This window comes from Dreissena polymorpha, chromosome 15, assembly GCF_020536995.1.
Source record: "Dreissena polymorpha isolate Duluth1 chromosome 15, UMN_Dpol_1.0, whole genome shotgun sequence".
NCBI lineage: Eukaryota > Metazoa > Mollusca > Bivalvia > Myida > Dreissenidae > Dreissena > Dreissena polymorpha.
Window position 1 is genome coordinate 43780881 of NC_068369.1, and position 24039 is coordinate 43804919.

At 38.3% G+C, this 24039-nt stretch overlaps 1 protein-coding gene across 1 annotated transcript; it reads left to right on the forward strand.

Annotated features, from left to right (window-relative positions):
* Positions 1 to 7751: 7751 nt before the first annotated feature.
* On the forward strand, positions 7752 to 18796 carry LOC127861089 (uncharacterized). The gene is made up of 10 exons (XM_052399464.1): positions 7752 to 7979; positions 9034 to 9140; positions 11993 to 12088; positions 12754 to 12817; positions 13357 to 13448; positions 13772 to 13890; positions 15674 to 15766; positions 16695 to 16807; positions 17516 to 17593; positions 17807 to 18796. Exons 1-10 carry the CDS (start codon positions 7866 to 7868, stop codon positions 17930 to 17932), a joined length of 1002 nt encoding a protein of 333 aa, XP_052255424.1. The 5' UTR covers positions 7752 to 7865; the 3' UTR covers positions 17933 to 18796.
* The last annotated feature ends 5243 nt before the right edge of the window (positions 18797 to 24039 follow it).

The following is a 24039-nucleotide window of genomic DNA, read 5'->3' on the forward strand; positions in this document are numbered from 1 at the left end:
TAGCCTGTGGTCAGTAGATTGAAGCCCATGAAACTCAATTTTAAAAGTTGGTTACAGTTGGGCTAAACAGCAGACTAGCTTTTTCAAAGCTTGAAACAACTCAATCCAATTAAACATAGAATACAAATTGGCGACTGTGGATCAATTAGGCCTAGGAAATGATTCAATTCCGGCTCACAAAAAGGCATGATGAATATCTGTCATGTCGGCAAAATTGTTGCTAAATAATTTAAAGAAAATTATAAAGTATTAGATACATATAACACAACATGTACATGATTCTAGGCTTGTTATTCTTTAGCAAGGCAACCAAAATTCTGAAGATGGTTGCCAGTTCAACAACCAATTGCGAAAAAAGAGACGTATTGTTGTTATTTTGTCAAAGTTATCTCTATAAGATAAAACACTCGATCCGCCTTAAGTACGACATTAACACGATATTTTTAGAGAAAAAAAGTTTTAATTATTTGTTATGTTCGTTTCTTTTATGAATCAATTGTATATTTGTGACTAAAATCAAAATTTTTATGAGCACACCTGTGACAGTTAACTCAAAATTAGAGTTTTGATTAAACCAGTAAAAGAAATAGTATTTAATTTACAGTTGTCTTATTATTGCTATAAATACGTCAATTTGTAACATGATAATTGAAAATTTGTATTGTATTATCATAAAATATCCCTTGGATGTACATGTAAACATGAAAAATTCTGTTGTAAACGTTCAATATACAGTATAATTGCATCAAAACTTAACCAGTTACGGGACAAAATTACCATTTACGGGACACAAGATATATAAGGCAATTATTTAATAAACATTATTAAATCTTTCATGTTTCTTTATCTTTTTTTCATATAATGTGTTTAAATACAAAAAATATCGAATATAATCCAGATATAAATATGAAAATCACATTAAAACATAATAAAAAAAACCTGCGTTATTTTACTATTTTGGAAACTACGTTCAAGACAGTGGTCGATCTTATGTTCTGACGTCATATATTACTCAAATATGACGTTCTTTATCCGAAAATATTGTATTGACTGGAAATAATGGGTAAAAGACATTTTTGCTATGTTTCGTGACTCTTAACTGGTGGCTCGTAAATGGTTTATAGATACGATCAAATCGTAAAAATGACGAAACAAATCATCTCATTGTAATAAAAGTTATATTTTCAGTTAAATATAACCCTCCTTTAAGTCCTTAACATCATTATTCCCAGTAGTAATACTAGTACGTGTATTTGTTCTTAAATTATATAACTGTCTCGTAAATGGTTTTTCAGTTATTACGCTATTTGTTTAGATATTTGACATTTAATTTTGAACTAAAGTACACAACTAAACTGGTAAAGAATAGTTTTAGCTTAAGTATATAATAAAATGTTTTTAATTAAGACATTTAAACAACATATTTTCACAATCTCATATATTTTAATGCACTTTAAAACAATGACTCGTAACTGGTTGCACTTTTGAGGACATCCGTACATTTTTTTCCCCAAAATATTCACTTCTGTCAAAAATCTAATTTTTTTTCAAGTAAAGACAACTAATTTACATATGTTGAACAGCAATCAACTTTAAAAAAACTGACATTTATTTTTTAAAGAAGTATATATAACGAACACATTTTTTGGCGAAGACATGCTTATTATGTCAACGTATGATATCAAGACGGTTTTTATGTAAAGTTTTAATTGCAAATAACCATTCATGTCATATATTTTTCGTTTTCTGCTACTACTACTACTACTACTACTACTACTACTACTACTACTACTACTACTACTACTACTACTACTACTACTACTACTACTACTACTACTACTACTACTACTACTACTACTACTACTACTACCACTACTACTACTACTACTGCTCGATTGGTCATTGTCGGCTCGGGTACTACTTACATGTACCGCGGGTACACTTAAGTATACTTACATGTACCCCGGGTACGGTAAATATACTAAGACGTACCCGGGAATTTAAACGCTAAATCGGTCGTTGTCGACTACATTTTTAAAATTAATTATGTTCATATGTATGTTTATTTTCTGTTAAATTGCCTCTTTATTATCGAGACTCCTACTCAAAAAATATGTTTATGCAGATATTTTTTAATGGAAGTTTGATTCGTAAATACGGTTTTACCACATCGGATTTTGGGCGGGAATAAAACTTCGGTACAGTCTTATATCGACCGGTTACGTTTTAGTATATTTACCGTACCCTGGGTACATGTAGTATACTTAAATGTACCCGTGGTACATGTAAGTAATACCCGTGCCGACAATGACCAATCGAGCACTAACGACGACTACTACACACGACACGACGACTACGACACACTACGACTACTCGAACTACTACTACGACGAACTAACGAGCGACTGACGACTACGACGACACTACGAACGACGACACGAAGACGAAGAGACGACGACGACGACACTACGTACGACGACGCTGACGACGACGAACACGAGTGCGATCGGCGACGACAGACGACCACCGGCACGACGACTACGACGACGACTGACTGACTACGACTACGACGACACGACGACGACAACGACGACGACGACGACGAAGACGACGAGGTACCACGACGACGACGACGACGACGACGAACGACGACGACGACGACTACGACGACGACGGCGACGACGACGACGACGAACTACGACGACTACGACGACTACTTACTACGACTACTACTACTACTACTACTACTACGACTACTACTACTACTCTACTTCTACTACTACTACTACCACCGTCACTACTACTACTACTACTACTACTACTACTACTACTACTACTACTACTACTACTACTACTACAACTACTACTACTACTACTACTACTACTAGTACCACTACTACTACTACTACTACTACTACTACTACTACTACTACTACTACTTTTACTACTTCTACTACTACTACTACTACTACTACTACTACTACTACTACTACTTCCACTAATAGACTATTGGTACTTTTTGAAATATTGATTTCACTAAAGTTAAACGGTTACAAAAAATAGTTATTTCAAAGGGGGATTATTATTTTCATAGTACTTCCCTTTAAATAATTATACTGATTGGTTGAAAATCAGAGGATATATTTCAGCGCTTTGAGATATATTGATCATGTTGATTTATGCAGTAAATCGTCTGCTAATCCAAAAGGAGTGTTTTTGTTGTTGACTGACGCATGCGCATTTATACATTGAACGCACGTTTGAGGTTAAGCTTAACATAGAACACCTCACGCAATAATGTCCGATGATTGCATCGGCAAGATTTTGGGGTCCATACAATAACCGAAAAGCACCGAAAAGCACCGAAAAGCACTCAATTTCTCTCTCTATATATGCAATATATCGTTTCTAGTGTGTGTTAACGAGTTTAATTAGTAATAAATGGTTATATGATTGTATGTTTATACTACATTGTGCCCAAAATGGTAAATATCGGCAATTACCGACCGAAAAGCACTAAATGTGAAGACCGAAAAGCACTCAATTTCTCGCTATATATATGAATATTTGCGTTTCTATTGTGTGTAAACGGATTAAATTAGTTATAAATGGTTATATTTCATGCATATTTATACTACCTTGTGTTTATTATGAGGTATTAATGCCCAAATTTGGATAAATATCGGCAATATACCGACCGAAAAGCACTTCATGTGAAGACCGAAAAGCACTCAATTTCTCGCTATATACATAATATTTGCGTTCCTATTGTGTGTAAACGGATTAAATTAGTTATAAATCGTTATATTTCATGCATATTTATACTGCCTTGGGTTTATAGCGAGGTATTAATGCCCAAAATTGGATAAATATCGGCAATATACCGACCGAAAAGCACTTCATGTGAAGACCGAAAAGCACTCAATTTCTCGCTATATATATAATATTTGCGTTCCTATTGTGTTTACGGTTTAAATTAGTTATAAATGGTCATATTTCATGCATATTTATACTACCTTGTGTTTATAATGAGGTATTAATGCCCAAAACTGGATAAATATTACACTATTTTATTTTACGGATCATTTCGGTTTAGAGGATTGAGACAGTCATGTTAAATATCGAATAGAATATTTATATTTTTTATAAACAACTGGTAGCAAGTTATAAATATATCGGCAATGTACCAACCGAAAAGCACTTCATGGTGTTTATCATCTTATACGTAAATTGATGTATATGTTTTAAGTATTTCTAATTGACGTGAAACTCTTAAATAGAAATTGCAGCATGACTTTTAGTTAATGTGCTTTGTATTAATAATAGCGATTTTAATCGTTCCATTAAAACCATTCATTGCGCGAGTATCGAGTGTACGCTGGTAACTTAACACGCATTTTATTATGACTATTAATTTACAGCTCAAACACAAATTTAAAAAGGCGTGTGTGCGTTAAATCAATTACAATGGATTATTGAAGATACAAAAAAAATCAACATGTACACTTGAAATTCAATAGCTCCCGCAATAAGTGCAGAAAAAACAACGTGTCAACGTTGAACCCGTATATTTCCCCTCCCTTACCTACCTGAATTAATATTGCAAAAAAACAACGTGTCAGCAATGCTTCTCGTATGACATTCCTCCCCCAATTAATGCAATAAAAACAACGTGTCAATATGGGACCCCCAAAAACGCACATGGTTGCCGGGTTATGACCCCCTTTTCTCGCGGAAATGCAGGAAGAACCAAGTGTCAGCGTATAACACACAAGTTCTCCCAATTATTGCAGCAAAAACAACATGTCAACGCGTTCGCATGTGGTCGGCGTTTTTTTAAGATATGAAAGATGCAAATGTTTCTTACTTATATTGTTTTCTGGTCTTTAATCTATCTTATATATATGTGATTACGTGCTATTTTTTTTTTTGGAGAAATGAAAGATTCAAATGTGTCTTATTGATATTGTATCCATGTATCATGTGTATTCAGTGACATGCGAAAATAGATCTTATTTCTTAATTTCCACCTTCACACTTTATTAGCGCCGTCTTTAATTAACTCAGTAAATTAATTAATTAAATAAAAAAAAGTGCAACGGTGAGGTGGATCAATTCGCGTTGTTAATTGTTAGTACACACCACTTCAGCAATAAATGAAATCAGTTATTTTGGCTGTAAATCCAATTCCAGTACAGTAGCCATGTTCCTGTGTATTGAACTGATAAGATCATCACAGCAGGTTGCTAATACACAGTGTAGACTTCTCCTGTTTTATTATAGTAATTGTTATTTACCTGCTTGGAATAAATGGTGTATTCATTCGGGTCTGATGGCGTTACAATTTCATGAAACAATGGATATATTGGCGTGATGGAACATGATTTATAAATCAAGCTGACAGAATAGTATCAGCTTTTAATTATGTGTAATTTAATACGCATCTCCCCCGTAACTCAACGTTCAATGGCACGCGCACTTAACAAAATTATAAAATATCATGTGCATCATTATTTTTCTTTTTTATAAATTATGTACAAATATTATATGTTATACATGTTGTTTTGTGGGTTTTTTTACTCAACCAGAAAGAAGTAATATAACATTGTTATATATAAATCTCGTTAATTTTGCAAAATTCTACATTAAATAAAGAAATATCTTTGTTTTAAAGTGTACGTGCTTGATTTATTTATATAAAATAACAGTTTTTTTCTATTACAGTCGGAAGTTGACATTCAATTTGATGCATTCCACATTTTTTTAAAGCGGCCAATTCTGCGCTCGGCCGCTGATGGTGTATTGTAATATATATAATTCTGATAAGAAACAGTAGCACACAACAGGAATTTGGTTGATAAAAAGAACTGATGTATTTATTGAAAGTGAATAACAAAACCAACTAAAAATGTTTTGAAAATATTAATTTGCCCAGAATAGTTGTATAAAATTATTCATCTAGCGGCCAAGTGCATTAATCCCGATCGCTGTTGGGTATTTTATTGTTTAGTAACACCTTAATACCATCATTTTTAAACTGATAACGGAAATAAAGAAATATCTTTTTTTTTGTTAAGTATACGTGCTTGAATTAATGTTACATCTTTCATTGGAGATACATTGCGGCAGAGTTCTAGCTCGCAGCGTAATCAAGCTCCGTGTAATCGGTATCCTACAATAAATAAGTTTTTAATTATGTGTAATTTAATTCGCAACTCTCGTTTAACTCAACGTTCAATGGCACGCGCACTTCACACAATTTTAAAACATCACATGTTATTGCTAAGTGTACATGCTTGATATATTCATAAAATAGTAGGTTTTTTTAAAACAATCGGACTTTAATCTTTAATTTGATGCAAATGAAAAGAAGAACTGATGTATTTATTTAACGTGAATAACATTATGAACTAAAAATGTTTTGAATTAATGTTAATGCAAAAATAAATCTATAACATTATACCGCTGTTGGGTATTTTACTGTTAGTAACGCTCGATTGGTCATTGTCGGCTCGGGTAAAACTTACATGTAAATCATGTTGATGCAGTTTTTCTTAACACAAATATTATATATCTAGCGAGAAATTGAGTGCTTTTCGGTCTTCACATGAAGTGCTTTTCGGTCGGTATATTGCCGATATTTATCCAATTTTGGGCATTAATACCTCATTATTAACACAAGGTAGTATCAATATGCATGAAATATAACCACTTATAACTAATTTAATCCGTTTACACACAATAGGAACGCAAATATTATATATATAGCGAGAAATTGAGTGCTTTTCGGTCTTCACATGAAGTGCTTTTCGGTCGGTATATTGCCGATATTTATCCAATTTTGGGCATTAATACCTCATAATAAACACAAGGTAGTATAAATATGCATGAAATATAACCATTTATAACTAATTTAATCCGTTTACACACAATAGAAACGCAAATATTCATATATATAGCGAGAAATTGAGTGCTTTTCGGTCTTCACATGAAGTGCTTTTCGGTCGGTATATTGCCGATATTTATCCAATTTTGGGCATTAATACCTCATTATAAACACAAGGCAGTATAAATATGCATGAAATATGACCATTTATAACTAATTTTAACCGTTTACACACAATAGGAACGCAAATATTATATATATAGCGAGAAATTGAGTGCTTTTCGGTCTTCACATGAAGTGCTTTTCGGTCGGTATATTGTCGATATTAATCCAATTTTGGGCATTAATACCTCATAATAAACACAAGGTAGTATAAATATGCATGAAATATTGCCATTTATAACTAATTTAAACCGTTAACACACAATGGCAACGCAAATATTATATATATATAGCGAGAAATTGAGTGCTTTTCGGTCTTCACATGAAGTGCTTTTCGGTCGGTATATTGCCGATATTTATCCAATTTTGGGCATTAATACCTCATAATAAACCCAAGGCAGTATAAATATGCATGAAATATAACCATTTATAACTAATTTAATCCGTTTACACACAATAGAAACGCAAATATTCATATATATATAGCGAGAAATTGAGTGCTTTTCGGTCTTCACATGAAGTGCTTTTCGGTCGGTAATTGCCGATATTTACCATTTTGGGCACAATGTAGTATAAACATACAATCATATAACCATTTATTACTAATTAAACTCGTTAACACACACTAGAAACGATATATTGCATATATAGAGAGAGAAATTGAGTGCTTTTCGGTGCTTTTCGGTGCTATTCGGTGCTTTTCGGTGCCTTTCGGTTATTGTATGGATTGTATTGTATATATTATATAAGTTATGTTTTTCCAAAGTCTATATGTAAAAGTAAACACATGTTAAAGCAGTAGGTTTATACTTCAAAAATGACTACGAAATTAATATTACGCACAGGTGTAAAAGCATTCAGTAATGGATATGTGTATTCTAGATTTTGTACTGGTGAACTTTCGTTTTGTAGGACTTTGCCTTATAAACAAGTAAGCTATGATATGATTTCACTTAGTTCTGGCTACCATAACTTTAAATGTCGCTTTTTATGATTTTTGACTGGCGCGACTTTATAGGCCTGTCAAAACTATATAAACTGTACGCTGAAGTTTCTTTGGCTAGATTTCACTAAATGAATTATCAAACTTAAGTATACTGTTCAGTTGTAGTGCTTCTGATGTGAATGCGTTGGTTGTTATTCTGAATTTAGATTGTGTGATATATATCGTCTTTACCTCTTGACGGATTGTAAGTATTATAGTTTTCTAAATGAAAAATTGTTCAATGATCGTGAATACTGATTTCAATTTTATTAAGGGAAAAATTGATAGTGAATAAGTTTTTCCCGAAAGGGCGATGTATTGTTTTTCGAAGGCTTTTTAACGTACTGTCGGGTCGCCAATGTCTTTGAGTTTTATAATCTAGATTGGGTATATATTTTACTTCCGTGAAATATTCGATTTAACGTTAGATTGCTTTTGTATAACTGTCGCATTGTTGTCTAGAACGCTAAAAAACTCGCCAAAGTCGTGGTTTAAGATTCAAGCGGTGGTTTGGAGTATTGTTCGGAATTAATTTTGTGACATTAGAATTCGATTTAAAACTCGGATTACAAGTTGAAACAATGACATAATGATATTGTAAAAACAAGAGGGCGGTAAGAAAAAAACATTCCCCATAAAAGCGTTATGTTGTTCTTCTATTGGCGAATGTCCACTATTTGCGACTCGCCTGCGAGTACCCTATCAACAAGGTTGCTTCTAAACTCTGTAAAGTCCAGTATTCATCATTTTATTGGACTCAAACGCTCTACACCGCTGTTACAGGTAGATCTCGCACACAGATGCACGTATTTTACTGAATGATTATGTACTCCAAATTATTATTAACCTTTCATGTTTCATGCAAACGTCAGGTGTAACTTTAAATCAGCCTCTTTTAGGGAAAACCGGTCTTAATGTACTTTTAGTAATGTATTAAGCCCGGTTTTCCCTGAGCAAGGCTCAAGTGAGTATGATACACTACATCCGGTCTGCATTTCAGTTCACTCGACCGCTGGCCACCAAGGATGATGTGGAGAAGAACATTCAAAAGTACAAGGAAGGCAAGTTCGGCACGCTTCCCGATCCCGACAAATTGGACCATTTCCGGTACGTCAGTGCCACATGTTAGCGTGATACACTTTAATTAGTAACGCATGTTGGGGTGGTACACGTTAGTCAGTACAGCATGTTTGCGTGGTACACGTTAGTTAGTAACGCATGTTGGCTTGGTACACGTTATATGGTACCGCATGTTGGCTTGGTACACGATAGTCAGTACCGCATGTTGGCGTGATACACGTTAGTCAGTACAGCATGATGGCGTGATACACGTTAGTTAGAAACGCATGTTTGCGTGGTACACATTAGTTAGTACCGCATGTTGGTGTGGTACACGTTAGTCAGTACAGCATGATGGCTTGGTACACGTTAGTCAGTACAGCATGTTGGCGTGGTACACGTTAGTTAGTACCGCATGTTGGCGTGGTACACGTTAGTCAGTACCGCATGTTGGCGTGGTACACGTTACTCAGTACAGCATGTTGGCGTGGTACACGTTAGTCAGTACAGCATGTTGGCTTGGTACTTGTTAGTCAGTACCGCATGTTGGCGTGGTACACGTTAGTCAGTACAGCATGTTGGCGTGGTACACGTTAGTCAGTAAAGCATGTTGGCGTGGTACACGTTAGTCAGTACCGCATGTTGGCGTGGTACTGGCTAGTCAGTACAGCATGTTGGCGTGGTACACGTTAGTTAGTACAGCATGTTGGCGTGGTACACGTTAGTCAGTACCGCATGTTGGCGTTATACACGTTAGTTAGTAACGCATGTTGGCTTGGTACACGATAGTCAGTACCGCATGTTGGCGTGGTACAAGTTAGTCAGTACCGCATGTTGGCTTGGTACACGTTAGTCAGTACAGCATGTTGGTGTGGTACACGTTAGTCAGTACCGCATGATGGCTTAGTACACGTTAGTCAGTACAGCATGTTGGCGTGGTACACGTTAGTCAGTACTGCATGTTGGCGTGGTACACGTTAGTCAGTACAGCATGATGGCTTAGTACACGTTAGTCAGTACAGAATGTTGGCGTGGTACACGTTAGTCAGTACAGCATGTTGGCGTGGTACACGTTAGTCAGTACCGCATGATGGCTTAGTACACGTTAGTCAGTACCGAATGTTGGCGTGGTACACGTTAGTCAGTACAGAATGTTGGCTTGGTACACATTAGTCAGTACTGCATGTTGGCGTGGTACACGTTAGTCAGTACCGCATGATGGCTTAGTACACGTTAGTCAGTACAGCATGTTGGCTTGATACACGTTAGTCAGTACAGCATGTTGGAGTGGTACACGTTAATCAGTACCGCATGATGGCTTGGTACACATTAGTCAGTACAGCATGTTTGCTCGATACACGTTAGTCAGTACAGCATGTTGGCGTGATACACGTTAGTCAGTACATCATGTTGGCGTGGTACACGTTAGTCAGTACCGCATGTTGGCGTGGTACACGTTAGTTAGTACCACATGTTGGCGTGGTACGCGTTAGTCAGTACAGCATGTTGGCGTGGTACACGTTAGTCAGTACAGCATGTTGGCGTGGTACACGTTAGTCAGTACAGCATGTTGGCGTGGTACACGTTAGTTAGTACTGCATGTTGGCATGGTGCACGTTAGTCAGTACAGCATGTTGGCGTGGTACACGTTAGTCAGTACCGCATGTTGGCGTGGTACACGTTAGTTAGTAACGCATGTTGGCGTGGTACACGTTAGTCAGTACAGCATGTTGGCGTGGTACACGTTAGTCAGTACCGCATGTTGGCGTGGTACACGTTGCAGTGCAGCATGTTGGCGTGGTACACGTTAGTCAGTACCGCATGTTGGCGTGATACACTTTAGTTAGTAACGCATGTTGGTGTGGTACACGTTAGTCAGTGCAGCATGTTGGCGTGGTACACGCTACAATCTGCGTCGGTAGAAAATATTTACTTGTATTATTGGGCGTGTTTAAGTTTCTATTCAAAATGTGTGCATGATACTAGTATATATTTGATATAACTCAATACTTTTTAACCAGGTTTTCCGAAGGAAAAAACTGGTTATTAGATTGGCGAATGCGGGCGGGCTGGCTGGCTGGTTGGCTGGCGGGCTGGCTGGCTGGCTGGCGGGCTGGCGGAATAAACTTGTCCGGGCCATTACTATGTCGTTCATTGTCAGATTTTAAAATCATTTGGCACATTTGTTCACCATCATTGGACGGTGTGTCGCGCGAAATAATTACGTCGATATCTCCAAGGTCAAGGTCACACTTTGAGTTCAAAGGTCAAAAATGGCCATAAATGAGCTTGTCCGACCCATAACTATGTCGTTCATCGTCAGATTTTAAAATCATTTGGCACATTTGTTCACCATCATTGGACGGTGTGTCGCGCGAAATAATTACGTCAATATCTCCAAGGTCAAGGTCACACTTTGAGTTCAAAGGTCAAAAATGGCCATAAATGAGCTTGTCCTGGCCATAACTATGTCATTCATTGTGAGATTTTAAAATCATTTGGCACATTTGTTCACCATCATGGGACGGTGTGTCCCACGAAAGAATCACGTCAATTTCTCCAATGTCAAGGTCGCCACAACTAAAAATAGATTTAAAAAAAAAAAAAACTTACAAAGGGGGTTAATTTTTTTTGGTCATTTCAAAAGTTCAGTTTGAGTTTTCTCCCTTTATCAGATTTTTTTTTCACAATGAAAACCTGGTTTTTTGACAATTTTGTCCCTTGTTGTATGTTATTTCTGAAGTAAGATAATTCATTTCTCAACGTAAAATGTTTCCAAATTCATATGTTGTATATTTATGTTCTTTTGTATTAAATCTAGATGTATGCTCGTCAAGTTTTATAATACACAGTTATTTGCCTACTAAGATCACATTAAAGTTCATCATTATTGCTTACAGGAAATCCAACGACGATAAGAAGCAGGCAACTTCTCTTCAGGCGTCAACCGAGGATTTGCCTCCCCTGGGCACCCATGCATTGCCGCACCCAATATGGTACGTACCGCCCTGCCGCACACTATATTGTACGTACTGCCCTTTCGAACCCTAAATTGTACGTACTACTCTACTGATACCTATATGGTACTTACCAGCTTATCGAACCCTGTATATTCCATGAAACACCTTGTCACACGTTATAAGGTACACACTGTTCAACCACATCCTATGTGTGAAGTACCGCCCTTGTCTCACCCTGTATGGTTTGTAACTGCGCCATGCCAAAACGCCCCACAGTCAAGACACGTGATTTATGTACACTTTAGTATGAGTTTTGTATTTGTAATAAGCTTACATTCTTGAATATATGTGCATTTGACAATATGCCATAACATAGAAGTAGACCTCCTTTGACCGTTTGGTATGAGGATTGTTCTGAGAAAATTGGGCTTAATGCATGTGCGTAAAGTGTCATCCCAGATTAGCCTGTGCAGTCCGCACAGGCTAATCAGGGAAGACACTTTCCGCCTTAACTTGATTTTCGGTAAGGAGGGACTTGAAACTAAAAATACCATAAAAGTGGAAAGTGTCGTCCATGATTAGCCTGTGCGGACTGCACAGGTTAATATGGGATGACACTTTAAGAACTTGCATTATGTCCAGTTTTCTCAGAACGCGACTCGTATTATTGCATGAAGCTTATAGCATGATTTGTATTTTAGGACAGAAAGGGAGCTTCACAGCGTTGAGATAACGCACAAGCCGCCAGAGGGCTTTGTTGACAAGGTATCAATCGATTCTGTTTAACAGCATCGTCTTTATAATGTGTACCTTTTTAATCGCCATGCAAGGTATCAATTTATTCTGTATTACAGCATCGTCTTACCGTCTTTATATTGTGTACCTTTTTAATCGCCATGCAAGGTATCAATCAATTCTGTTTTACCACATCGTCTTACCATCTTAATAATGTGTACTTTTGTAATCGCCATATGTACTGTGATTACTGCCTGATTAAACATTTACTTATACGTATACACAAATCTAAAACTATGTCAACCGACACTAAAGAGGATTAAAGTGTATAAAAAGTCAACGATGTACTCGTGAACGTGTCTTTATCCGCGGATAACCACGGAACAATACTCATGTTCATAGCTGGATTTAACAACATGGATGATGTTAAATGTATGTAGGGTTTATGTTGTAACCAACTATCCGTGTTTCTGGCATACAAATTCATCAGTATTCTCCTTGTTGTAATTTAAGTTGTTTTCTGTTGAACGCGTGGGCGCTTTACTACAATTGTTCTCTTCTGTCCACAGGCCGCTTACTATACCGTGCAGATCATGCGCACAGTCTTCGACGTCATTTCCGGTTTCAAGTGGGGTCAGACAAATGAACAAAAGTGGCTTAAGTGAGAATTTCTTGTTGACGTTTTTTTTTTTTGACTGTGAGTGTTTTTTCTCATGTATACCTACGGTTGTAAAAAATGTAAAAAAAAGTTAATACATTTATTGTTCATAAAATGATTAATGATTTAAGTTACCGTACAACAAATGGTAAAGTCACGTTAAACCAAATGATTGAGGTACAGTAACTGTACAACTAGTATACAATATAGTCTTTGCTTACCATGGGAAAAACTATTTGTGGCAATGAACTCATATCTGATAGTATATTGAAGTGTTAGCTTCCCCATACCTCTGCGTACAGTGATATTTGTGGTTGTTTCGGCAGGCGAATCATCTTCCTGGAGACGGTTGCCGGGGTGCCTGGGATGGTTGCCGCCATGACGCGGCACCTACACTCACTGCGCCGCATGCAGCGCGACTATGGCTGGATACACACGCTTCTCGGTGAGTAGCTCTTGTACCGGAGTACGGCTGGATACACACGCTTCTCGGTGAGTAGCTCTTGAATCGGGGTACGGCTAGATGAACACGCTTCTCGGTGATTAGCTCTCGTACCGGGGTACGGCTGGATACACACGCTTCTCGGTGAGTAGCTCTCGTATCGGGGTACGGCTGTTTACACACGCTTCTCGGTTAGAAGCTCTCGTACCGGGGTATGGCTTGACACACATGCTTCTCGGTGAGTAGCTCTTGTACCGGAGTACGGCTGGATGCATTCGCTCCTCGGTGAGTAGCTCTTGAACCGGGGTGTGGCTAGATGAACACTCTTCTCGGTGAGTAGCTCTCGTACCGGGGTACAGCTGGATACACACGCTTCATGGTGAGTAGCTCTTGTACCGGGATACGGCTGGATACACACGCTTCTCGGTGAGTAGCTCTCGTACCGGGGCACGGCTGTATACACACGCTTCTCGATGAGTAACTCTTGAACCGGGGTATGGCTAGATGAACACGCTTCTCGGTGAGTAGCTCTCGTACCGGGGTATGGCTGTATACACATGCTTCTCGGTGAGTAGCTCTCGTACTGGGGAACGGCTGAATACACACGTTTCTTGGTGAGTAGCTCTCGTACCGGGGTACGGCTGGATCAACACGCTCCTCGGTGAGTTGCTCTCGTACCGGGGCAGGGGGGACGTTGTAGGTCATAATACACTAAATGATTTTCCCTATATAATTCAATGTAAAAGCGACAACTTTGAGCGAAAATAAATGCAACATTTTGCACATAGAGACCCCCATAACCATACGTTTTCTTAAAGGCCATTCTAAGCGGAATCGATTTATGCAATAAAAAAGATATGTCATGTACAATGCAAGAAAGAACTTGACACAAATCAAAATCGACTATTGTCTTCACGTGTATCATATTTCAGGGATTCAGTAATGAACACCTATTCATGCCCTACCATTATCACCGCAAGATAACACCCTAATAATGGTAAAAAGTGTAAAACATGCCTTCCTGTCAACTATGATATTTTTTTAGAGAGTACAGCCCTACATGAAGCGATCATTTAGTGTATTGTAACCTTGTATAAAATAATTTCTGGCTTTTGGAGTCATTGAAATAACATATATGACAATTTATTCTTAAGTAAGTGTCGACTAAATATACAGTTGTATCATATTTGCACGACCATGTTGTTCAGCTTGTCCTTAAGTTTGCTTACTAGTACTTAATGGCCTTTAGAAGGATTTAATAACAAATCTCTACACAAGTGGCAGGCCTATTACCTGCGATCATTGCCATCACACGACGTGGCAGTACACATGAAATGGGTCCCATGGTGAATCATTTCTGTATTTCCCCTAATGACCGTATTATGAAGAAGTTGATAAAAACAGAGGCAATCTCATTGACACATGTATCTTTGTTTAACGTGGTCAGTTTACACTTAATCAAGGGTACGCTACTTATACTATGGTTGGACTTTATAATGGAGGTTTAAGTATTATTGTGCCATTAATATAAAAATTCATTCAGGTATAGTTTATAAAGTATTTATGAAGAGCCTTCTAAGAAATGTGAAATTAACACTGACTGATGAAAATTAATGTTTATTTCGTGTTACTAGTTTTTATTTTCATTTTTTAAAAAGGAAATTATGTTTTACAGTATCCAAGGGTATTATTAGCTTCAACATGAAAAGTGTCTGTTCGAAGCAAACGTAGTGGCCACGTATGGAAATAAAACATTTGTATTCAACTTCTTCATATTTAATTTCAGAGGAGGCCGAAAACGAAAGAATGCATTTAATGACAGCATTGCAGTTGAGGCAACCAGGGTTCATGTTTCGCACTGGCGTTATTGTGGCACAGGGTAACTTTTTTATACTTTATTGTGGCACATGGTAGGTCTAATGTACTTTATTGTTGCACAGGGTAGGTCTTATGTACTTTATTGTGACACATAGTAGATTCCATGTACTTTATTTTGACACAGGTTAGTTCCCGTGTAATTTATTTTGGCACAGGGTATGTCACATGTACTTTATTTTGACACAGTTAGATCCCATATACTTTGTTGTGACACAGGGTATGTCACATGTATTTTGTGACACAGGGTATGTCACTTTATTGTGACACAGGGTATGTCACAATGACTGTATTGAGACACAGGGTAGGTCACATGTGCTTTATTGTGGCACAGGGTAGGTCTTATGTACTTTATTGTGACATAGGGTATGTCACATGTACTTTATTTTGACACAGGTTAGATCCCGTGTACTTAATTGTGACACAGGGTATGTCACATGTACTTTAATGTGGCACAGGGTAGGTCACATGTACTTTATTGTGACACAGGGTATGTCACATGTACTTGATTGTGACACAGGGTAGGTCACATGTACTTTTTGTGACACAAAGAAATTCAATGCATTTGTTTGTTATTTTGGCACAGGGTTGGTTGCAAGTACTGTATTGTCACACATGGTGTATCTTTAATTTTGCCATATTGTTTCCATATACATTAGCCATATTGTTTCCATATACATTAGCCATATTGTTTCCATATACATTAGCCATATTGTTTCCATATACATTAGCCATATTGTTTCCATATACATTAGCCATATTGTTTCCATATACATTAGCCATATTGTTTCCATATACATTGGCCATATTGTTTTCATATACATTAGCCATATTGTTTCCATATACATTTGCCATATTGTTTCCATATACATTAGCCATATTGTTTAACCAAACATGAGCGCCTACATGGTTTTAGCGATTCTGTACTTCAGGTACGTTTGTGACCCTGTTCAGTTTTTCCTACCTGATCTCGCCGAGATTCTGTCACCGCTTTGTGGGCTATTTGGAAGAGGAAGCCGTGAAGACGTACACCAAATGTTTAAAGGTACATTGACCTTACATTAAGGATGTAAAGGTTTAATAGGTTAACAGGTGTTTAAAGGTACATTGGCCGCGCATTAAGGATATAAAGGTTTAATAAGCTAACGCGTGTTGAAAGGTACATAAACTATTCGTCAGTTTTTTTTTAAATACAATTATCTTACAAGTGGTTCAACGTATATAACGTACAGTTACTATATACCGAACGTTTAAATGGACATGAACCGTGTACCACAGGTATGATACGTGCAGTTTTTAAAGCAAAGTTAAAACGCTCTATCGTGGTTGAATGCATTTCATCTAAAAGACTTATCTGGGACAACACTTTGCGCAGATGAATCGTGCCCCGTTTTCCCAGAGCAAGGCTTACCTCCCCTGTGTGTAACAGACAGTGTACTTGTTATATCCCCCTGTGTGTAACAGATAGTCAACTTGTTGTCTCTCCTGTGTGTAACAGGAAGTCTTCTTTTTTATCTCGCTTGCGTGTAACAGACCATCTGGTTTTTATCTCTTCTGTGTGTAACAGACATTTTGCTTGTTACCTCCCCTATGTGTAACAGACAGTCTGGTTGTTATCTCTCTTGTGTGTAACAGACATTTTGCTTTTTACCTCCCCTGTGTGTAATAGACAGTCTGGTTGTTATCTCTCTTGTGTGTTAGATACATTTTTTCTTGTTATCTCCCCTGTGTGTAACTGACAGTCTGCTTGCAGGACATAGAGGACGGCAACATGCAGCACTGGAAAACGCATCCTAGTCCGGAGTTCGCCACGCGATACTGGAAACTCGCCGTACGTTCAACCCTTCCGTTTTTGTTTGTTCCAAGCTACTATTTTAAACATGAGAATAATTTGTTAATTTATAAACAACTTACGTGTGAATTGTAGATTTTAAATTTTTATTAACATTGAAACAGTCCGTTATTCCAAGTGTCTGCTAATACAGTTGTGTGCAGCTCCCAGTGTCTTCTTGCGTGTCTCCTAACTCATTTCTCTCTCTTGCAGCCCGACGCCACGATGAAGGACGTGATTCTTGCGATACGTGCGGACGAGGCGCACCACCGCCTGGTGAACCATACCCTCGCCTCCATGAAGGAAACAGACTACAACCCGTACAAGCCCGGACAGTAACTCACTCTCACTACGTCCCGTCCATACCCTGACAGTAACCGGCACTCAAAACATGCTGTACAAGCCAGTTCGACCATCCGCAGTCACTACATCGTGTACCAACCCGGACAGTGAAGCGCTTTCACTGCATGACGTTTATTAGTGGATGAATAAGGATGGACGTATAGTCACTCATCTATCTTTTGGAAAACACGCATTTATACTGCACAAGTGGTGAATACAACAATATTTAATGTATATTATATATTGTATCATCATTTAAGCTGTCATATATACATTATAATTTATTTACAATGTGATTATGTTGTTAAATCGAATGTAGTTATACCTGTAATTTTGAGTATTTTTGATACCTTTAAATTTGAGTGATTAAGGCATATATTTAGAATAAGAAAACAGATATTTAACATGCTGTGTGATGCAAGAAGGGATTGTCGAGACACGGATGTGTGTTCAGAATATAGGAGTGTTGTCTTGCCTCAATTTATCATAACAGCAAGTACATTCAACAAGGATAGTAATGTTATCTACCTCAATGCCTAATAACATCAAGTACATTCAACAATAAAGCGTGCAGACTGTTCTGCGGACTCTAATGTAGGTGCAACCTGAAGATGACAAGACAGACTATTATGTCTACCAGCTAAAATGAAATCGGTAGGACTCGTGGAACGATTTTTTACTGTGTGGAGATTTCGCAAACAAGGCACAAACGTTTTTTTTTTTTTTTTTCAAAACGAATCTCATTGTTGTTAAAAATGATTACCTGTTGATTATATACATTTTGTAGTGTTTGTTACCATATTGATTATATACATTTTGTAGTGTTTGTTGTGTGTACTGCATAAAATTTACATACGTCAACATGTTCAGGGAAACCCTTGTCTTTACGGATGTATCAGTTAAACTGCCTCCAGTGGACTCCTCGTCATTCCCAGACGTATGTTCCTGCTCAAGTGAGCGATATGGGGTCATGTAGTCCTCGGGTTATTGAACCATTATTTATCGTTGCTTATTTAAGAAACACTGTTTCTCTTTCGTGGTGTAATTATGTACATTTTCGTCGATCAACAGGAAGTAGACACAAGAAAGGGTGCGCAAATATCAAGGTGACTTTGGACTGTTATGAAATTCGCGACGTGACATTGTGAACGCGAATGAAAGAATGGCAGCAATATAGAAAATACTAGGTTATTGCCTGATCGTTTTGTAATACCTGTATATCAGGTGAGACTAAGAACAAAATAACGGCGAGTCTTGATAAACGATCAGACAGTAACCTGTTAATATGTTTACCATACGTCTCACCTCCATTTTAAAAGAACTAAAAATTGCTTTTGATTAGTAATATGACCTACCTCAAAACATTGACTGATTCGACAACATTTACTGTTGACGTAATATAAAAAATATACCAGGCAGCTTTATATCAGGCAGATACCAATTTAGTGGTATGCTAAAAGCAGTGTAAATGCGCTTATTGTCCCCTATATACGGTTTCACCGGAGGGGACTTATGGTTTGCGCTCTGTGTGTCCGTCAGTCTGTGAGTCTGTCACACTTTTCTGGATCATGCGATAACTTTAAAAGTACTTAATATTTTTTTCATGAAACTCGAAACATGGACAGATGGCAATGTGGACATTATGCACGTCCTTTCATTGTGTTCCTACGTCAAAAATTCTGATTGCTATGGAAACAAATAGACTAGAAATACTGCTGAACATGGTGGTTTTCTGAATCCTGCGATAACTTTAAAAGTTCTTCATATTTTTTCATGAAACTTGAAACATGGATAGATGGCAATATGGTGATTATGCACGTCATTTCATTTTGTTCCTACGTCAAAATTCTGGTTGCTATTGCAACAAATAAATAAAAAATTCTGACAATGCTGGAATTTTTGACTATGGTGGAGCCGGTAGGGGATATATATTGCTTCGCAATAGTCTTGTTTAACTTGGTATGTGTTTCACCTGAGTCCACTATGCTAGCTTTAATCTTCAGTTATAAGCATATATGCTTAATGAAAAGATTGTCATTACAGGGCACTTTATTTTGTTTTGTTCATATTTAGGGCTTTAACTTAACAAATATTGTAAAACTAATCTGTTTAAAAATGAGTAAAACCCGCAGCTAAACGTCTTTAACACCAACTGTTTTACACACACCATAAACCGTAAAATGGTAACTTAACCGTGTTCTAGTGTCATAAATTCCGTGTACTATAATCGTTAATTTAGGGATATTCGTCACATGTAATTCAAAGCCTGTTGATACTGCGCGTGTAGAGCACACTGTGAACACTGCTTTAGTACAATCACTACGACGGACCCGCGTACAGGACAATGCTTAAATAGATAGCGAACACACTCGAACACTGTGATGTGATTGAATGGACCTTCAACCATTGCTTTGTTAGTTAATCGACCGTTTTTTTAACCACCAACCTTCACAGGCTTCCGGAAACGGAGATTGAGCCCGAGTCACCTATGTAAGAAGCGCGTGTACCAACCACTGCGTTAACCGGACCGCAAATGACGCAACTAACAAAACATGATTGAAACGCGACTAATTTTATTCAAATAATGCCACTTTGGCGTAATATTTATCAGGCACCGTACCATTATAGACCGGCTTACGAATGGATAGATGCACAACCTAAATCAGCATATCAAAACTTGAACTTTTGTTGTGTTTAGTGCGGGTATTAAAAGAGCATCCTGAATGATCCTGGGTTGGTAAACCTAAGGTCGCCGTGGCGTAGTGAACATGGCGTCAGCCCTAGCGACCACGGTCACGGTTTTGATCCCCACGTCTTTAGACACCAAGTACTGATTCTATCCCGGACTTGGACTCAAGAGCGTTTCAATAAGCCTTCGGCTTTCATTGCAATGGAGCTATAATAAATAGGTTCAAACTAAATCTAACATACAACCCCACTCACAGTTGTTTCTTCTCGGGTAAAGTTCACTATCCAGATTATTCTCAGTTAAAACAGCAGACGCATCACAACGGGGTGTTATTGTAGTGTATTAAATATTAAGTGAGTAGCGCCTATGTGTGCAGCCTTTACAGAAAAAAGGAACGGAACTGCTCGTTAAAACTTCTTAATCCGGATGTTTTAACGCGAGAAGCAGTTGTATAAAAAGATGTTTACGATAGCACGTACAGATTAATTAATGCATCGGTAAAACCCCCTCTATTAAGTATACAGCATAATACGGGTGTGTTCAAGGGCATTGACTTTTAACCGATTGAACCAAGCACTCGTGAAACATGAGTGGAAGTAGTATACCTATTTACTGTTACTGAAGTAAGCATTAAACATAGGATACGCAGATGAAGATCGATCATATTAAAAAGATTTTGGTGAATACAGACCATAACAAAAGAAATCAATTAAACTAGAGTTACTGGTATACAAAATTGAATATAAAATTCCCCCCCTTCGATCCCGATGTGAACGCAGTATTAACATTCTATGGATTACATCATCACATTGCGCGGACAGATACACACACAGGTATTGCTGGGCACCTAATTATGGATCGAGAGGTCATTGTCGGCTCGGGTACTACTTACGTGTACTCCGGGTACTCTTAAGTATACTTACACCTACTCCGGGTACGACAAATATACTAAATGGTACCCGGGAATTTTAACGCTAATCGGTCGTTGTCGTCTATTTTGTTAATTAATGATGTTGACATTGATGTCAAATTTTCTGTTAAATGGCCTCTGTATTATCGAAACTCATACTCAAAAAGCATGTTGATGCAGTTTTGTTAAAAGAGAAGGCTATCCACGTGCCAGAACAGTTCTAGGCTATTAGTCTGAATAAGTTATGTATATTGCTCTGATATGCTGCATGAATGGCGTAGCAATAAGTTGCCATACACACTAAATATCACATAATGCTAAATGTTATGTAATCCTACATATCGTGTGTGGATTTCGAAGTTTTTTTAGGTCCTGAGGCTGCATTATGTGTGGATCCGGAGTACCAGAGGTATGTCCTAGGATTGCTACCTTATACACTTTCTAAACTCACTTACTTTGGGACAATTTTTGAATTATAGCTGCAATTTCCAGATATTTAGTTGTGACTGAAAGATATTGAAATTTGGTGGGGTATAGTACCCAGAGGGAACTGCCCCCGTATGGCGAGCGGTGAGCTCGATTGGTCATTGTCGGCTCGGGTACTACTTACATGTACCCCGGGTACTCTTTTAAGTATACTTAGATGTACCCCGGGTGCGGTAAATATACTTAAACGTAACCGGTCAATATAAGACTGTACCCGAACTGTATTCCCGCTTGTTTAGTATGAGTTCCGATAATATAGAGACCATCAAACAGAAAATTGACATAAATTTAAACATAATTATAAAAACAAGAGGGCCTGAAAGGCCCAAAGTCACTCACCTGAGATTCAAAGGAACTGACCTGTTCTGTGCAGCCAAAGATGTCATAAGAACAAAATGTTCTTACCAACTTTCATGACTAGTGAACACCCTTGCAGCCACGTTTTTTTAACAGACCAGAAAGATTTTCATACAGATCCAAGATATCATTTAAACAAATATACATACAAAGTTTCATGAAGATTCATAAGTCAATATGAGGAAAAATGCTCTGCCCACTGGTGGCCATGTTTTTCAAGCAACTGGAACCAATTTCGAACTTGTCCAAAATATCATTGGGACAAATCTTCTGACAAAATTTCATGATGATCCTACAATAAATATGGCTTCTAGAGTGTTAACAGGGTTTTACTATAGCCACATAAGGAAAAATGCCATGCCCCCGTGGCGGCAATGTTTTTCCACCAACCCGAACCATTTTCGAACTCATCCAAGATATCATTGGGACAAATCATCTGACCAAGTTTCATGATGATCAGACAATAAATGTGGCCTCTAGAGTGTTAACAAGGTTTTACTAAAGACTTATAAGGAAAACTGCCCCGCCCCCTGGCGGCCATGTTTTTTCACCGATCTGGACCATTTTCAAACTCGTCCGAGATATCAATGAAACCAATGCTTTGACCAAGTTTCATGATGATTGGGCAAAAATTGTGACTTCTACAGTGTCCACAATGTTTCTCTATAGCCATATTAGGAATACTGCCACGCCCCCTGGCGGCCATGTTTTTCAACGGACCAGAACCATTTTTGAACTCAACCAACATATCATTTAGACAAACAATTTGACAGAGTTACATGAAGATTGGGCATCAAATGTGACTTCTGCAGTGTTCACAAGGTTTTTCTTTTTTTTTGACCTAGTGACCTAGTTTTTGACCCAGCATGACCCAGTTTCGAACTCAGTCGAGGTATCAATGGGACAAATGTTCTGACCAAGTTTCATGAAGATCAGACAATAAATGTAGCCTCTAGAGTGTTCACAAGGCAAAATGTTGATGACGGACGACGCACGACGGACAAAAAGCGATCACAAAAGCTCACCATGAGCACGTTGTGCTCAGGTGAGCTAAAAAGCCGACAACGACCGATTTAGCGTTAACATACCCAGGTATGTTTTAGTATATTTACCGTACCCTGGGTACATGTAAAGGCCCAGTCTCACTATGATGCTGGCGGACAACCGGCGTTCTGCCGGGAAAGTATTAAAATGTTCAATACCTCGGGGATGAACCGGGAGTCACCGGCAACGACTGGCGTGGCATCGGGAACAACTGGGACGGAAACGGGAACAACCGGGACGTCACCGTAGCTCCACCGGTGCCAATAAAGATCCCGGCAGAGCTACGGCAACGCCCCGGTGAATGCCGGCAGCTCAGTAAAGCTACGGTTAATAAGCAAACCGGAGCTCTGCTGGGACGCCACCGGCATTCCCCTGGGCATACCGGCAACGACCGGGGCATTGCCGTAGCTCTGCTGGGGTCTGATGCCGGTATAGCCCCGGTGAGTGCCGGCGGAGTTACAGTACACCGGGGCTCAACCGGGGCATTACCGGCGACAACCGGGGCTTCACCGTTAATCCCGTAGCCAGTCCGGGGTTGACCGGAACTCTGCCGGGCTGTTGACCGGCTTCAACCGGGGCGGCACGGGAAATATTGTGATCGCGTTAATAATTTTCTAC